Source organism: Haliotis asinina, chromosome 8, assembly GCF_037392515.1.
Source record: "Haliotis asinina isolate JCU_RB_2024 chromosome 8, JCU_Hal_asi_v2, whole genome shotgun sequence".
Taxonomy (NCBI): Eukaryota; Metazoa; Mollusca; class Gastropoda; order Lepetellida; family Haliotidae; genus Haliotis; species Haliotis asinina.
The window spans coordinates 18130985-18149965 of NC_090287.1; the positions used below are offsets into that span (position 1 = coordinate 18130985).

The window sequence follows — 18981 nt, forward strand, 5'->3', positions numbered from 1 at the left end:
TGTGTTTTGAAAATGCAATTTTAAATTTGAAAATTAAACATAAGCATGGAATATATTTTCAGTTGGGGGACGCGGTGGGTGAACTGGCTAAGGCACCAGGCTAGTGATCCAGCGAGGTTGTGGTGTCGGGATCAAGCCCACCTGTGACCGTATGTAAAAACCTAGGTGTCAGCTTTGTGGGCAGACTCTTGTTGTGTTGTCACAACCCCTGGAGTACAGTACACAAACCTTTCCAATTAAAAGAACCCATAAATCCGCTGGTATATGACCAGATGAATACATACATACACCTAGTGCAGTAAACTTGGACAAAGCACTGTGACTATGTATCCCAGTCCACCCAGCTGTGAACTGGGTACCTTGTTAAGATGAGAGAGCAAAACTTGGTGCACCTAGTGGCAGCAAAAGTTGTATAATGCCCAAGGAAAAGAGATTGATAATACGATGTGACACTGAGATTGAAATCTAATAATCGGAGGAAACAAATACAAGCACCTTGAGCAAGCACTATTCTGTTTCCTGATTACTAACAGTGTATAGTTATACCAATAAAATGAGAGTCACAACATGTTTTCCATATCCTACATCTTAGAATGTCAGCCTAATTAAATATATTGCACAACAGCTTCATAATTTCCTAACTGTCTCTAACCTGCTTTAGATGCCTCCTCTTGCTTCTCTTTGTCTGGCTCATCATTGTTGTTATTGTTCTGGTTTTCTGAAATCATGGTTGTTTATGTTATATGAGGAAGACTCAAAAAAGGTGGATGAATGAGTGAGTTCACAGCAGTCAGCAATATTCCCGCCATATGGCAGCAGTCTGTAGATAATCAAGTCTGGATCAGACAATCCAGTGATTAACAGCATGAGCATCAATATAAGCAATTTGGGTAACCAAGCCAGCGAGTCTGACCACCCAATCTTGTTAGTACCCCGCTTACAAGAAGTATGAGCTGCTGTGGACTAATTATAACTAGAAAAGGACTCAAGGGGTTCTAAGAGCAATAGTCCTGTCTCTGAACAGATCTAACAAACTTGGCACATAACAATGAAATTTCTCCAAGAAGTGGCCAGTGTACAAGAATATGTGAGGCAGTGAGTATCAACTGAAGACATGACACTCTAAGGACAATTTGATGACCTGGCAAGAGGTACCCCTGAAATGTTCCCATGGATAGGGCTGAAACGGTACACTGCGGTAATTTGTTTTTGGTTTGGTTTTGGTTAAAATTCACTTTGAAAATACAACACATTCATTTTTTGTACCATATTCACCTTATGCACATTACATTCGTTTGGGTCTCAATTCCAAGAAGATTTCTTCTCTTAACTTAATCAAACCGACAGTGCCTTTCCATGAAAACGTTTATCCTACAGAATATTATGGTTAATGAACAAAACTGAGAGTAGTATACCGTGATACGTACCAAACCAAGGTATGGTACTGTAGTCACCTAACTAGAGAAGAACTGGGATTCTATAAAAAGCGGCATTTCTTTACAACTTTCAACTCCCCATCAAAGAATAAGTATCTGGGTGATGTATTTGGAACAGATTTGTACATTGTCTAAGTTCAAGACTTATCATGGGGGTAGCTGAATAAAGGAAATCGGCCTCACAACAGTGTTTCAATGTCTGCTTCAGTTGACTATCCTAAGAGGCATAATACTGCTCTTCTCACTGCAAAATTCACATAGAGGATGAAGCCTACTCACTCTGCAGTCTTACATACTCTCGGAACCGTTTAAGCTCCTCTGGATGGTCCTGAGATTTGCAGAGGAGTTCTATCAGTTTCTTCTTGATTTCTTCTGGGTCGGATAAATCTGTTGAACCAGGGCTGGTTGACATATCACCTGCTGCTTGTATACAAGTTGTCACTAGTTATCATTTTGTTCAAAGAACATTTGGTAATCTATGGATTGTTAATGGTTTTCTATGTCTCAAGAGAGTTACTCAAATAAAACGACTATTGGAGGTACATCACAGGACAAAAGAATATTCCAATATGGAGTGTGTACCGGGTGAATGACTAAGCAGTAGTAAAGCGAGAATGATAACAAGTTAGTAGAGAAAATGACAATGCATAATTTGTGCTTCATATTATGAAAACTTTTGCATGTGAGCAGGTAACAATACCCTGGCTGTAACTGAGATCGTGCCAATAAATTGATTGAATGATTCACATATGTAAATACTGAGAATGGCCTACAGTTTACAATATATTACCGTGTATAAGCCGAATTCTGAGGACCCAAAAATGCTGTCTGTAGAAGGGGGTCGTCTTATAATTCATATATGAGACACAATTTCACGAACATATTTTTCTGATCATCAGTGCTCTGTAAGGGCGATCTTACAGGTTAGCGGTACACCTGCTATGAAGTTTACAACAATTACAGCCATAATGATTACGTTCAGGCCTTTAGGCAGTTCGGCTACGGGCATATCATTTTGCCTGAGAAAATGTGTCACAGAAAATGATGTGTTGAGACAAACTATTGTAGTGTAATATAAACATTACAATGTCATCAAAATGCTGGTAGGATTCCCTTACCTGGTGCAGCTGCACTTGGTCCTGACCTGCGCTGGTAGTGTTTCGGGATAGCTCCCTGGCTTCTCATCACCTCCAGCTCATCAGTGCTGGGGCTGCTGGGGGTAGTGGTGCACTCAAGACCTGCTAGAGGTTGATACCCTGCGTTCTGTTGGTCAGAGCTCACATCATACGAACTTTCCCCCTCATTGGTTATTGTGCTTGTAGACTCTGACACATCAGTCTGTGAATGGCTGTCTCCTGAAGTTGCAGACTCACTATCTGTACTGAACAACCAGTCTAGCCCTACTACACTGCTTTGTGTTGAATGATTGGCTCTCTTACTTGGATCTTCAGAGCTTTGTAAGTATCGAGTGATCTTAAATATTCCAAAATCTTTACTCTTTGCACCCCCACCTGAGATTGCGGGACTGGAACCTCGTTCAGTTAATGTGTGAGCAGAGCTGGATGTTCCCCCACTCCCTGGCCTTGACCTTTGACCTTGCACAGATGGCCTTTCGGCTATAGAGGGGATATATATTTCACCAAGACTAAGATCAGAAGAGTCACTGACACTAGATTGGGGACTATGTCGGACCATTCGGGGTCTGTTCCCACCAGCTGTCAAAGACAACGATGCCGGGCGAGGTAATGATGGACTTCGACTGACAGCTACAGGTCTTAACTGTTCATGGGGAAGGGCATCATTTGTTACACTTTGGGATCTCTTTGGCAAGTTCTCCTTCAGTAATTCTAAAGATCTAGTACTTGGAGTCCTTAGTCTATTTCTCACAGCTTCATGCCTCTCCTGTCTCTTGACAGCTGGGCTATCCATCCTTGAGTCCGAACCCAGCCTCCGCATCACCATATGTCCATCACTGATCTGTCTCTGCAGCTGCTCAGAGCTCACTGGGACACGAGAATGGGGAGGAAGGGACATCCGCATCCCTCCTGATTTGGATTCAGACTGGGAACCAGCATTACTAGGTTCAAGAGCACTTTTCGATCTGCGAACTGCTCGTCTTTCTCTCCGTAAGCGTAACTTTGGAATATATTCTGGGGATAAATCCGAGTCACTTTCTTCCCTCAATCTGGGGGGATTACTTCCGGACTTCTCTGATGGAGTGTTGTCTGGGATGTGTGGGTTGATCTCCACCTCAACCTGGGTGGTTATGGAATGTGGCATGTCCGACTTCAGGGCACCTGAAATAGAAACAATGTTGAACAGTCACCAGGTTTAAAACACGCTGAGGTCACATACATTACTTGACCAGTAGTTAATGAAAAGGTCAAGTGTCCATTCCAAATTCTGAAAATAAGAAGCTTGTTAAAACAGTTTTCAAAGAGTAATCTGAAATGCTAGTCCATACTTTAAAAGTTTGAAAAAGTCTTTCAAGCATGAATTGATTTTTGTACATCCTCAGATCTTGAAGCAGCTTAGCCATTTGTCTTTTAATGATACTGAAAAGGTAACATTGCTAATACAAACGGAGACACAAATGCACCAAATATGAAAATAAGCAAACATTTGTCACCCATTTCGGTGCTGTTCGTGTTATTTGGTTTTCTAAGTCATACTGCCAATTGAAAGATTCCCTGTAACATAATGGTATTGGCTTCTCTTTAGTCCTGAAGAGGTAACTGTAGAAATGACTTACTCTCCAGACTGCTCTCTGTGCTGTCTGGTCTGTGCCGGGATGCTGATCCTGTTTCTGTGCTGAAATCATCACCCTCAATTTCAGCAAGGGGAGCAACTCCATGAGATGATTTAACTGAAAAGACAAAAAAGCAGATGATTGTATTGTACTGCACACATGCCAACTCTGTGAAAAAGTGTTTTTGAACAACAAAAAAAAACAGCCAATAAGTATTTAAAAATTTTAAAATGACATGAGCTGACTTAAGTGAAAAAACCATATATACACATACCAATTAAAACTTGCAAAGCAACAAACAGTTACAATGTAATATGTATAATGCAGTGTTTCTAGCCAGAACATGAATCACATTCTCAGAGATGATCTTACTGTCAGTGTGGGCTCCTGAACCTTCTGCTGAGTTTATTTCAGAAATGAACTCTAGTCTGGATCCATGTTCACCTTCCAAAGCTGGAGTTGTCTCCCTTCTTCGGTCAAGTTGCACCATTTCAATACTTTCAGAATTTGCGTTATCCCTAAAATAGATAAAGCAATAAATATATTGTCAATATCATTACAATGGTCATCACAATTAGAAGTACTCTTGACTAAACTGTAACTTCAAATTGTCCATCTGAAATACATATTCTGTCTTACACTGTGCACTTTCTCTTTCTTTAGTAGATTGGAAACAGACTAGAACTTGGTTTTCAGCCACTGTGAACTGTTTGTCCAAACACACCCCTGTACCAAAAACTCATTTGGGCCTTTTCATTAAGCTCATGTGGAACATGCAACCAGTCCATGGTTTTCTATCATGAAAATAGGATAGGACATAGACCACAGACTACCCTCGACTCTGAGGAGATGACAGCCATGACAAACATTAGATGACAGATTGAGAAGGTGAGTTCCCAGAAACTGTCCCTGCATCCACATCGTTCTTGTAAAAAGTGAAACAGCTTGGTAAGCTCTCCGTTTAACAATCTGTCCCTAGTCTAGCAACTGACCTTCGCTTTCTACTCCAGCTTTTTAGAATTCATACCCTACTAACATTATTGCTCTCAAGGATGTAGGATAGTGAGTGTGAGTGCTGATCACCTCAGTGTTGTATGAGGCTTGAGTCTTAAACGTATCATGAAATCACCAAAGATGGTTGTACATCTTTGAGAGAGGTAGACCACTGAGAGAGGTAGATCTTGTGCCCAAATGGAGGAATGAATACAAGTCAATCCAGGATTAACAATGCTTATTATTCATTGCAATGTAGCATCAGATTCTGTGAATCTTTGGGGAGACACCACTATCTGTGCTGTTGAGCTGTAGACAACTGCCGCACCAGTAACCTAGTGTGATGTTTTCAAATACATTCAGAAAGCTGTTGATGTGAACTCTGAAAATCTCTTCACACTGCAGATACTGCATTTGAGGCTTCATAGTTCAGGTAAACACATGTCACATCGGAGGACCTCACTGGTAGTGGATGCCCGCAAGAATTAACTGAAGGTACTTGTGATGGTCTGGAAAGACTGGGACATGGAGGTACCCATCTTGCAAGCTGAGACTTTTTGCATAGTCACCTGGATTGAGGATTGTGCTGAGAAAAACTACAGAGACCATCTTGAAAATGTTGTGTATAATCATGTGGTGCAGGATCAAAGTACACCAATTCTTCAGGCCACCAGATATTTGTATATAGGCACACCTGGGCATACAGAAGTTCAAAGCTGTGTGATTGTTTCAGACAGAAATTGTATAGATTGCTGTTTCAGACAGAAATTGTATAGATTGATTCAAGGCAAGCTGTGATGTATCCCAGAAAAAGCATAATCAGATCCACAATGACCTCAAAATTGATCACTGACCAGAATTCCACGAGTATGGCCTTGATTTAGCATAGAGACATACACATCAGACATTGCTGTGATCTCCATAGCAGATAGTACATGTATTAAGTTAATTGCTGTTTAAACCTTCTGTATGATCACATCCATGCTTACAAGCAGAAGACCATCAGCAGGGTGGAATTGTTGTGTTTGGGATATAAGGCATGAATGTCTCTGTCAAGAGTAGGTGATGTATTCAAAGTGGTAAATCCATGGACATCAGCTTTCTCAAACTCCTGAGACTCTTGAGGCCTGCATGAAGTAAGGCAGATAGTTGGCCAATAACAGGACAAGACGTTACGTTAAGTCTATGTATCTGAATCAGTTGAGGAGTTACTCCTTGAAAACATAATTTATCAGTTGTCCATGGAAGCACTGCCCTAGTATTGACACTCTCAGTACTGCCTGAAGTATCCTTAGATGAAGATGAAGTAAATTCCAGATGACAATGAGGCAGCAGAGATAGTGACAGACTTGGCAACTCTATCTGAGATTATCTAATCGCAGAAACTGGGTGTTAGTAGTGCAAGGGACATGGACTGTACCAAAGTATAAGAGTCAAGGATAGGATGCTAGATTATCTTATGTCCAGCGGTCCCACGAAACCTGTTGGATTGGATGAATAGGTTTTGATGCTCAAGGCTACAATGAGAAACAGACAGATGCTGAAACAATCATGGCCTGGTATGATGGTGGTATCTCCAAATAAGGATCGATGATGATATTGACATAGACAACTACTGTTCTTAGTACAAGGCTTTAGAGTCGGATGATTTGTTTTCCATGAACCTGTATCGTTTCCAGCCTTATAGAGCTGTATCTAATCCCTTTCAATAACCACAAACACTAAAATTCCGCCAATGTGTATGACTATAACTGGCAGTAACAATGTCACCCAAGAACAGGTCACGAAGCTTCCTGCGCAGGTGAGCAATTCAGAGAAGCTGAAAATTTCATACCAGGTCATTTCCATTACATTGTGGAAAAAGAAGAGAGTGTTTGAAGAATGATATAGGAAATAAGTATAAAATTTCATATCACACATCACAAACTAGGCTCAAAAAGAAAGAGATTATGGGAATAAAACTTATGCAGTTTACTTTTCAGTGTTAAAAGGCAAGTTTTCATGAATTTGAAGATTTTTGTCTCGCATGTTTTCAGTGTTTATCAAGTAGTTTCATGTGACAAACTGTACAGATATCAAAAATATCAATTTATTTTGCTTTTATATCCATTCATATTTTGCAAATTTATCAAAATTCTACGTCCACAAAAAAACACATCATAGCTAATGTCCCTAGCAATATGAGATCACTGGTGCCAAAATGATAAACAAATGACATCACTGGATCGTATTGGACAGATCTGGCGTGGTGTCCAGGTGTGTGTTTTTTGTTCTGAAGTGCAGTCTACCGTCACTGTTTGATCAAAATCCTGATGATCATTTGATGATGGCAGAATCGCTGACAATGTTATGGAAAATATACAAATGCGTTAGCCGAAGTGAACTTTCAGTCATGTTGCAAAGTGTTATAAAATCATGTCACACTTGTGTTGGTTATGTTATCATATTTAATTCAAAAGAAGTTTCCTTTTGTGGTTCCTTGAAATCCACATACAGTTCAAAATACAATGACAATTGGTCTTCATCATCAATACCAAGAGTCTCAATGATATCAAGCAAAACATGTCAGATCAGAAAAGAGCACATGTCTGAAATGTAAACAATGTGAACTTCAGATATTTGGTTATCATTTTCTCATACTGTGTGAGATCCGTTCGTCTACTTGTCGCACAGAACATGCATGGGAAATAATAATAGGTGTATTCAATACATTCAACAGTTTCTGTAAGCATGAGACTATGCCTGATGCACAACGTTAATATTACATCTCATTTCCAACTATTTAGTCACAATGAAAAAATGGAAAATAACATGCGGATTGTCAGAATGTTTTGAATTACTTACATGTCACATTTATGCATATATGCTGCATGAATCAACGAAAGTCTCCTTAACATCTTGCATATTCGTGTTGGTGAATACGCCATTTCCTGAAAGTTGCTTACCAATAGTGATGTCTAATCAACCTAAACAATATTTTACATATTTGGTACTTTCATTGAGGTGAGGTATAAAAATGAAAACACACACAAAAATTCTATCCTGCTTCTTGTAAAATCTTCTTTAAAATCTTTAGCATACATTTTTATGTGATTACTTTCAGCATGAATATCTTTTGCTTTGGGAGTAGAAAGGAGACCAGTCTAAATCAAATGGCCCTGTTTATGTCATAACCAAACTCTGGTTTGTTTACCTCAACAAAGATCTCAAAATAGCTTAACATTTTAGCACTTATAATGGAAGTTATACTTTCCTTGTAAAAAACGAGTGCACAATTTCAAGCACTGATATTAACTGATTCAAAATTGTTTCGTTTCAAGCAAGAAAAAAGGGTATTTTTATTGTTTACACTTGCCTTTGAACTACAAAAGGAAAGGAACTGAAAAGAACCTAAACCTTAACACCTATACAATCATGTAAACTAAACAATGAATAAAAGGCAATCACAAAAAAGCCTGACATTATAATCTTTTGTATGACCTTAGTCACCCTCATAGTTTACCTGATTTCAATGCTTTTAGCCAAATCAGTGGAGCCAGCCTTGCTTCCCTTATCAGAGTTAGACTCATCTTCATCCACATCGCCAGTGTCGTACATGTGATGGAGCCTGAAGTTGACAAACTTGACGAGGAGGAACAGCAAAGCAATGACACCACAGTAAACTGTCCACACCAGAACAGACGGTATCAAGGTCTACAAGATAAAAAAAACAGTGCATCAATTAAGGACTTAACAAAAACAAGACAAAATTGTGCGTAGGGACATGGATGACCCCGCCACTGTAAGTGTAAGAATAGTTCCCTACACTGAGTGTGACCCATGAAGGTCCCAGGGTAGAACAGGCCTTGAGCAACCCATGCTTGCCATAAAAAACGACTATGCTTGTCAAAAGGGGTGACTAACGGGATTGGGTGATCAGGCTCACTGACTTGGTTGACACGTCATTGGTTCCCAGTTGTGCAGATCGAGGCTCATGCTGTTGATCACTGGATTGTCAGGTTAAGTCTTGATTATTTACAGACCGCCGCCATAGTCTGGAATATTGCTGAGTATGGTGTAAAACTAAACTCAGTCTCATTGAGTGTGCTCTGGTGATTAAGTTCTTCTAAGCAACTTCAATAAACATCTATGCAACTATGAGATACACACCTTTCGAGTTCCAATGAAACACATGCATATAAGCTTAATCAATACTGTTGTGCAGTTTTTGTGGAGAAGTAGATAGACTTAACCCCTGATTTCACTATCATCAGTCAGAAATTCTCTATACATAAAAAACCCTATGAAATACAAAAAGAAAATACAAGATGCACACCTTTAGAGTCTCTTTCTAAGACATATGTAAGCTAACTGAGGTTTGTGTTGTGGTTTTTGAGAAGTGGATAAAGTACAGCCCTTGTCATAAGGGACGAACAGGATGAATAGAACCAAATTCAACTACGTTCAAACATCTGTAGAAGTGACAAAATTAAGAAACTGGATGAACAAAGTATGAGATGCACACCTTTGTTCAATGACTGCAAATATCAAATACTTTGAGACACTAACATTAAGAGCATCATCTGTTTTGCCCACTTTCATTACAATCTCAGGTACCATCCTGATCAAACAATCCATTCATAGGTCACAGGTCAGATATCCATTTTCAGTTTCAGTTCTTTACTGTGGGTTTAGAGATAATGATGTTAATCAAAGTCAAGAACAAAGTTTATTGTACCTAGTGATGTTGATTTACTAATATATGGGTGTGTCATTGTCAGTTGAGGAAATGATGATGTGCTCAACAGTTTCAGTTTTGGACAGTTTATATTAAATGTGACTAAAGGGGAAATATGTCAATGACTAATTGTTAAGTGCCTCTTCTGCAAGGCAAAGAATGGGAGGAAGACATATGGTGTTTCTTAAGTTAACTTAACTCTTAAGTTTTTAAGAAAATGTTTTGGGATTCCTTGAGTCAATTAACTTTTGTTTTTAATTTCCTTGTTTACTTAAACTTTAGCAACAACTTTTTAAAGGTCACATGCAACCAAAAAATCAGACATAATTGAAACACAATTATCACTTATTCATGACATATAATATACATTGCTGCTTGTAAAAAAACAAATAAACAAAATTATAAGCGTACAATCGCGATTCAAAAGTGCAATATTTTGTACTTGGGCTTACTTCCCTCAAAACGAAGTCCTCATGAGACAAAACCCAGTCATAGAGGGTGGATGTGCACTCAAGTGTAACGGCGGCTTCCGATTGGCTGGCTCATTTGCTGATACGCTGAGGGCTCATTGTGTGTACAGAAAGATGATCTGTTTGATGGGCATTTTAGAACTATGGCGAGTCACAAGAAAGTAAGATTCTTTATGGATAACAACTTTTATTGTACTTGATTCATCATTTCAGTGTGGATCCATTTACTGTTGTCAAACAAAATCATATACAATAGAAGTAGTTGTTATCCATAAAGAATGTACATAGAAATGTTTGGTTTTGTAAATACATGTTCTCTGAATTTGCGTTCGATTCAGTCAAAAATCATCTCAATAGAGATGGTGAACTACTACGTGGTTGGAAAATGTCATTCATCCAAGTACAAAGCAGGAATTGAAGCCGAGTTTGTACCATGTGTACAAGTATCACACCTGCCTAATTACATAATGTGGCAGAGACAGGACTCGGGTGCACGAGTCATAAATCAGTTTATTTTATTTATGGCGTATAGCCTGATAGGTGTTAAGTTCAAATTGCATGTGGTCAATGATTGAAGCTGTGTATTGCATACTGTCTTTAGCAGACAGGCAGGCAGAAATTTAGGTGTCAATAAACCAGACATTGAGCTTTGCTTGTGACAGAGGCTGTTTACCACAATCAACAAGTTTTTTATGTAACAAGTGGATTATTTACTTGTTTGCGTACACAACCAATATTAGACTACTGCTTACAACCTCATACTCCGGGCATGTATACTGTTTCAAGCTCTGCGTACCTATTCACTGCACATGCGTTATGGGCGCAGTGCAGCACAGCTGTTGAAACCACTTTTTCCCGCAGCACTATGGGTAATTTACTGAATCATTTGAACTCTGATTTCGCGGGCTTTTTTCATCACGTTTTTTACAACTTTATAGGTTAAATTGGCATTTTTGATGATTTGTTTCGGTAAGTGCATACCGAAAGGTATCGGAATCTGCAAAGTTGTGTTTTACGTTGCATGTGACCTTTAAGATTGAAAGATTAAGAATGACTTCACAATGTCTGTTGTTCCACTATGTAAGTGTTACAATTTATCATTGCACAACAATGAGTCAGCTCATTTATGAACACCAGAGTGCATTGCCAGTTGAAATAAAAAGCACAGAAAATACAAACAATTTGTCATTAGCTTTTTCACTACAGATAAAATAATGATCAAATGAAATAAAAATAACATAAACAGATCACAGTCTTATGAATTACTGGATAGTTTTTCCTACCTGTTCCTCAAAACACAAATTAACCTACAAAACAAGGCATGTCACTTCAACCAATGGTGCTTAAATACATATTAAATACTCAGGTATCATTCAGAGTCATTTCTCATTAAACCAGTAACTGTTTGAAAACTTGTAATCCTGGAATGTTCTTGTGTGAAAGCAGGGTACTAAATATCTGATATCTAAAATCATGTTGATGTTGGTCTGAAGAATCACTAAAATATTACTGTGTTGTATCTATAACTTGCATTAGAGTATTAAAAGGAACACAAGTATGATTGTGATAATGCTGACAGATTGCAGTGTGTTTTAGTCTTTATCATAAGAGCAAAGCTGAATAATTAGACTGAAGTATTTCAAATTCAGGTATGCAGTGACTTGACCTCAATACAGTGTTCACATTTTCTGCTTCAAGGGGAGATATAGATTCCTGAAGTTCATTATAATATCCTCAAGAAAGAGAACAAAGGTTCATGGAACCCATTAAACACATACCTTGACGCAATACTGACGATGAAATACACAATTTGTACAATGTTTCTATCAACCTTTTATGAAACACCAAGCATTGAATAAAATATTATATCAATTTCCCAAAATATGGAGAAATCCATTTGAAATGTAAAATATTTTGATTATGGAGCACATATTTCAGCATAAAGTATTAACGAGGAACCCCGCTATAAATGCTATGTATATTCTCTACATGGTTCTTAAAAAAATTGAAGTAGTGTTGAAGAAACCATGAGGTAAAAAACTCAGAATTCACAGATTATGAAGAAATGCTAGGATATATGCAGATCTCAACAACTTAAATGCCTCAGCTTGTTTTTGTGGTTCAGCATATTCAGCACCCAATATTAACCCAAGATGTTGAGTTTTTACCCATTCGTGTTTGTACCACACTGCACACTGTGGTTCATCGTACCCAAATTACCAGATTTACTTAGCTGCACTGAGCATACATTTAACTATTTATATAGGTTGATATAAGATCAATATCAAAAACAATCTCCAAAATAGGATGAAATGACATCATATCACCTGTAGGGCATGCAATGGCCATTCTATTACAATATCTTGTTAATTTTACCATATCGATCACAATATCACGATTCAAAGACTGAGTTCAAACGTTTGGAGATCATACCGTAATTTGCTGCTTTGACTCCATTGAGCCTACATGTGACAATGACATTTCATTTTTACGAATCACCGTGCATATTTACACCAGCTCATACCTTAGGTGCATAAATATTAATTTTTCAGAGTGGTATTTGAATTATTCAACTATCATTCATGATACACACCGAAGGGAAACGACAGAGTCAACTTACAAGATGTAGAATTAGTGGAAATGCGAGGAAAAACATCCACAGGTAAAGGTGGAAAGTGTTGCAAAAGATACTCTGACGGGGGTCGTAAAACCACCCTCCGGTCAAGGAAGCCCATATTCCCTGACCAAGGATGTCTAAGATATGGGAACCCATTGATGGGTGTCTCCGCTATGGTTTCGCTATTTCACCATCGTGGATAGACCGTCGAATACAGGCATTTTTCTCATTCGTTTCATTTGTTCTCGTCGTCCATCTTCCGGATTCACCCAAGGCAAACAATCTCGTGTAATCACGCGATCAACGAGTTCGAACGAGACTTGGAGTTCTCGCACCTTGCGCGGAGTTTTTCGCTTCTAAGAGTCTGTTTTGTCTGCTTTGTAATCCAATTTGGGATCGGGAAGTTTGTATTCGTGGATTAGGAGATGATTTGAATTGTGTAACTACACTGATAAAAGTTATTTAATCCACATATAGCCATAACTCAAGGTCAAAGTACACAAAATGGCGGCGGAGGCCCAAATTGACTGGACAATGGTGATAAACACGGATTTTCACGGCATCCAGAGGTGAGGTGAACCCTATTATGGCACAGACTTAGCCTTTTGGGTTCTAGGAAAGGTGATGGCTGAAATGGATGTATTGAAACTAACAATTTAACGTGATTTTGTATCTGTCAAAACTGGATGTCAGAATCTACATTTGCATGTCGGTTCCCACCTCACCAGGGTGGTTTAGATATGTGTTCTCTGTGCGAGATTGGGTCATATTTGATTCCATCGAACGCGAAATGCTATGATTTCAGCTTCGATGGAACCCAATTCTAGAAACTATGGACCTCGTGGAAGGGAAGAAAATGATAACAGTCCTTTGTGGACTGCCATCTTTGACTATGAGGCCACTAGAGAAGATGAGTTGACACTAAAGAGAGGGGTGCAGGTGGAAGTGTTATCCACTGATGCCCGATATTCAGGAGATGATGGGTGGTGGATTGGGAAAGTTCAAGAAAATGTTGGGATTTTCCCCAGTAACTTCGTCACCAAAGAAGCAGACAACTGTGCCCTTGTACCTCATAACAAAATATCTGACAGACCCTTTGAAATCAACTTCTCAGAATTACAGTTAGAAGAAGTGATAGGTGTTGGTGGTTTTGGAAAAGTCTATCGTGGAATATGGAAGGAAGAAACTGTTGCTGTCAAGGCTGCGAGGCAAGATCCAGACGAGCCTGTCATCGACGATGTTCGAAAGGAAGCCAAATTGTTCTGGCTCCTAAATCACCCCAATATTGCAGCATTGAGAGGGGTGTGTCTTAAGGAGCCAAACCTGTGTCTTGTTATGGAATATGCAGCAGGTGGATCACTTAACAGAGTGTTAAATGGAAGACGGATACCTCCAGATATATTAGTCGATTGGGCATTTCAGATAGCCAAAGGAATGCATTATTTACATGAGGAGGCACCACTACCGTTGATACACAGAGATCTCAAGTCAAGCAACAGTAAGTTCCCACCATTTTTAAACAATACACAATTATTTGAGTTTATTTAATAAACACATGTAATTATTTGATACATCTGCTTCACATACCTGAAAAAATAACTAGCTGTTTCCAAAACAATGTTTTGATGTTAATTTCATAGTGGCTGTCTTTGATGGATAGCTAGAGATGTGTAAATAGTAAACCATATAAAATTGCATTCTCAAAGCAGTTTCATCCCGCAGTTAAATTCAAATATATTACCTGAAAGTGTTACAAGTTGGTCACTTGTTCTTACAATATACGTAGTATACAAACCACATTGTTGCATGGCTGAAATCTAATGTATGTTGAAATTAAGCATTGCATTGTTTGAAATATAATGTGAAATATTTCCTCCGAAGTTAATATCGTGTTGAGCATAGCAGCATTGTATTGTGTCTATGTGTACATTTATTTCCACAAAATGTGCTGAGAATGCTACAGATAACAATTTGCTGATGCTGCAAAACGATTTGTGTCCTGATAATAAGTGAGTGAGTGAGTCTATTTGCTCACCACTTTTAGCAATATCATGACTGGGGACGGAAGAAAATGGGCTTGCAACATTGTACCCATTTTCTGCAAATCAGACTTGAATCTTCAGCATGACTAGGGAAATGCTTTAACCACTAGGCTACTCCTCCATCCCCCAATAATAAGGGTGCATTACAATTCATATCCCTGTATTTCAAAAGTTCACAGCTAAATTGCAGTCCTTGATCATTTGTTTGTATATTATGGACAGCAAGGATGGGGTATTATTGTAGGCTTTAAACATAAAAGCTTGAGGTCACTATGCAAATTTTGCTATATATAGCCAACCAGACTATGCTAATACTTTGCTAAAGAATGTGCATAAACTTGTTCTTGAACAGTTCCTGTTGCTATTTGCATTTTTTTAATTACAGGAATTCTAGATCAGTGTTTTGTATCGTGAGACTCATAACATGATAAAATACTGCATAACCTTATCACACCACTGAAGTATGGATAACCATGCCAAGTCCTGGTTGGTTGAAACCCTTATAGCACAGGTTGTATCACGTGTACCTTGTTTTATATTTTGCCTAATTTATTTTTAACATTTCGATATGGGGCATGTATCATCAATATTAGCAGGAACACTAATTTAGAAATAGCCTTCCTGAAGTATGGCCTGGTTAGTTATGCTTGAATAAGTGTTTCATCAATATTATTCAGATATCTATTAAGAGTACAAATGGATGTGCACCTAGGAGTAGGGAATTATTTATCCTTAAACTGACTTCATAGATCTGTTTCAGATGGATCAACAACTGTTGTGAATGGCCTAATCCACTCTTATTATGAATGCATTGTAGTTATAAGCAGGTTTCAATCCTGACTTTAACAATTTGACTACTGCTGAAATGGCATATATATCAACCTTGAAACTTCATGATGCTCCATTGATGTTAGACATTGCTCATGACATCAACCAATTGTCCAAGATCATTGTATTTTTCTGTCGTGCAAGCAAATTTGTATGTGGTGCTGTACTGGTGTCCAGTTGAAATTCCAGTATTAATTGTGTTGCTTATTTAATATTTCAACAAGAAAATCGAAGAGTGGAGTGAAAAATTTATTGGTGCATGTGATTTTACATGTGCCTCTGATCCAGAGTACACTAGCAATTTTAAAGTTATTTCCACCCCTGATCAATTGTATCATATATACAAGCTACTGAGGTATGGCAGGAATATGGCTGACTATCATACAACAAGAAGGACTGCGCAGCATTTATTTTGGACACCACAAAATGTTCCACATTTCGTCGAACATTTGTTACTTCTTGATAATCAATATGTGATTTGAAGTTTTGGATGTATCCAGCTGTCTGTGTCAAAGACCTTTTATTCAGCTACCCCCAAACCTTGCTATTAGAATTTTTAGTACATTTTGGTGTTATCAGCTCTTCTTAGGTGATGTTACTCAACTGAAGAGATCGAACAGAATTTGACTTGACACAGACTAATGTTGTATTTACAGAACACTCTGACCGCACAGCAGCACATGCTGAGGTCAGTGAACCAGCACCATGCTCTAAGTCCTGTTATTCTTGTCTGTGCAGTCAGCCTCATTGCATAATGCAAATTGCTTGATGCCTATCCAGCCTACTCACAACATTTACACAAGTAATTGACCTGGTAGGATTATCCTAGGTTAAGTGATCACTGGCTTTAATTGACCCCATCACCTGCTGTTATTTGGAGTTGTGTTGTGATGCTTGGTTATCTTTGTCCTGAGCTGACCAGTGGGCACTGACCTCCAAGGAGCACCTGTTCTAGGGAGCACAGCTGTGTGAGATTCTCCAATTCGAGACACCTGGGACAATGAACCAGTGATATATTCTTTTCAAAATTAAGCATAATGATAGAGGGATCTAAGTCATTATGGTAAAACAGAATATATTAGGTGTTTCTGGACAAATATTGATTAATAACTAGTTACCATTAATTAAAACAGTTGTTCCTTGGTATAAACATCCAAATTGTAAATGAGGCAATTTTGACAGAAATTTACAGGATTTGTTACAATAGTTTATAAGTAACTCAAGTATGTGTTACCATTCTTGTAGCTGTTGTTACAGTCTCAGTATTGATCCGTGGACTGTCAGTGTTACACCTCTAGTCTCTACTCTTACATAAAGCTGACAACTGATATGTCAGTCATATGTTTGAAACAATTTAGGCGATGGGTTAGCCTACTGGTTAAGGCATTTGCTTGTCCCACCGAAAACCCAGTTTTCATTCCCCACATTGGCACAAAATCTGAAACCCTTTCTGGTGTCCCCCATTTGTGGAATATTGCTAAAATTAGCATTTCACTTACTCACTCAAACAATATATCACTTACCCTCTCCAGCAATTTTGAATGCAATTTATATTTAAAGTAAAAGTGTGTTGTGAGCATGGAACATAGAACACTGAATTTGAAGTACAATCAGTGTCAGTGAAATGACACTGTTTCATGCGTGACATGGTGAACAATCACTTGACTTAAAGTACTTAAGGCCATAACCAATAATTACCTATGATTGCTTTAACTTTTTTAAGTGTCATTTGAAAGTTGGTATGATGAACCATTGCTTGGTAACAGTGTTTAGCAGACACAGCAAAAGATCACTTACATTATAATAAAGAAGTTCTGTATCCATTGAACATTTCCTGTTCTATAATTGCGCTGTCTTAAATGTAATGCAACATCTTATTCATGAAATTTATTATGATACATTTTTCACAGTGGGATAGATTCCAGAGATGCTATTTAAAAAATGGTGAAAAGGCATGCACTTACTCCAATTTCTTCAGCAGTTTAAATATTAACATGCAGTCTTAAATAAGGATTGCAAGGCATGTTTAGGGTTATTCTGTGAAGGACTAAATGGCATACTTTGGTCACAAGGAATCAACAAATGGTAAAACCTTGATGTTTGATGTAAAATAGGGAACCAACTGTTGAAATTGCAAAAATATGTTCCATACTTAAATTGGGCAAAACTTGGAAAAAATACAAATATCTCCTGAAAACAACAGATCAGTCAATAGATGGCAGTTAGGTCACTCAGCCAAGTATGACAATTGAAAGTCGACTCACCCTGGCATGAAATGCATGTATGCTGCCTACTGGTGCAAGGGGTCACCTCAAAGATATTTTGTGCTTTTTCATATGTGTTGAATTTGTCTCATTTATTGATTAACATCTTGCATGTCTTTCTTTCATGAAGTTTATGAAGATAAGTCTTATTTGAAAAAGGGCGTTTAAATATGCCCTTTGTAAAAAATATTATCGCACACTAATTTGCATAAAGCCATGGTCTGTTCCAAGTGAGTTGCTTTGGACTTTCTGCATTGCTCCTTTCTGCACTAATCTGTCTTCAATAAAGTCCTTTTTGCACATTTCTTATCTCCCTGCCACTGGAACTGTTGTTAGGCCTAACTTACTTTAACAGATATTTCACATTTTCACATATCAGTCACATAAATTGTAGTGAAAACATGTAAAAGAGAGTTTTTTCTGTTTCTGACAGTACTTTAGTGCATAAATTCTGGTAGATAGTATATTTATTTTGCCAGATCCACTACAATGCATGTGTTGATCTGATAAGCTTTCATTGAGAAGGAGCGATGATGGGGTAGCCAAGTGGTTAGTATTCACTGGTCATGCTGAAGATCCAGGTTCAATTACCCACACAGGTACATTGTGTGAAGCCCATTTCTGGTGTCCCCCACTGTGATATTGCTGGAATATTGCTAAAAGTCACTCACTCACTCTCACTCACTCACTCACTCACTCTCTCACTCATTTAGCAGGAGGAATCACACAAAGGATGAACCAGATAATTAAGTTTCATGTCCCTTAACTTTAGAAAGAGTAATTTTTTCTGTCAAGTACATAGTTTGACTAAAAGCAGTACTTAGCAAAGAGTGAATATTTGTGTAAGGGTATATTAGCTTTTTCA

The 18981-nt window shown here is 38.2% G+C and overlaps 2 protein-coding genes across 4 annotated transcripts in view; one reads left to right on the plus strand and one right to left on the minus strand.

Annotated features, from left to right (window-relative positions):
* The window catches only part of LOC137295117 (pecanex-like protein 1), a 56167-nt gene extending 42866 nt beyond the window's left edge, over positions 1-13301 (minus strand). For all 3 annotated transcript variants that reach the window (XM_067826431.1, XM_067826430.1, XM_067826429.1), the window contains exons 1-7: positions 12986-13301; positions 8681-8871; positions 4558-4703; positions 4189-4302; positions 2555-3733; positions 1716-1856; positions 653-718 (exon numbers count right to left, since the gene is read on the minus strand). In XM_067826431.1, coding sequence (XP_067682532.1) covers positions 653-718; positions 1716-1856; positions 2555-3733; positions 4189-4302; positions 4558-4703; positions 8681-8871; positions 12986-13138 — 1990 coding nt within the window. In that variant the 5' untranslated portion in view covers positions 13139-13301. The remainder of the gene's footprint in view (positions 1-652; positions 719-1715; positions 1857-2554; positions 3734-4188; positions 4303-4557; positions 4704-8680; positions 8872-12985) is intronic.
* The window catches only part of LOC137295118 (mitogen-activated protein kinase kinase kinase 11-like), a 39094-nt gene continuing 33389 nt past the window's right edge, over positions 13277-18981 (plus strand). Inside the window, exon 1 of the mRNA XM_067826432.1 lies at positions 13277-14480. Within this exon, the coding sequence (XP_067682533.1) occupies positions 13778-14480 (703 nt within the window). The 5' untranslated portion in view covers positions 13277-13777. The remainder of the gene's footprint in view (positions 14481-18981) is intronic.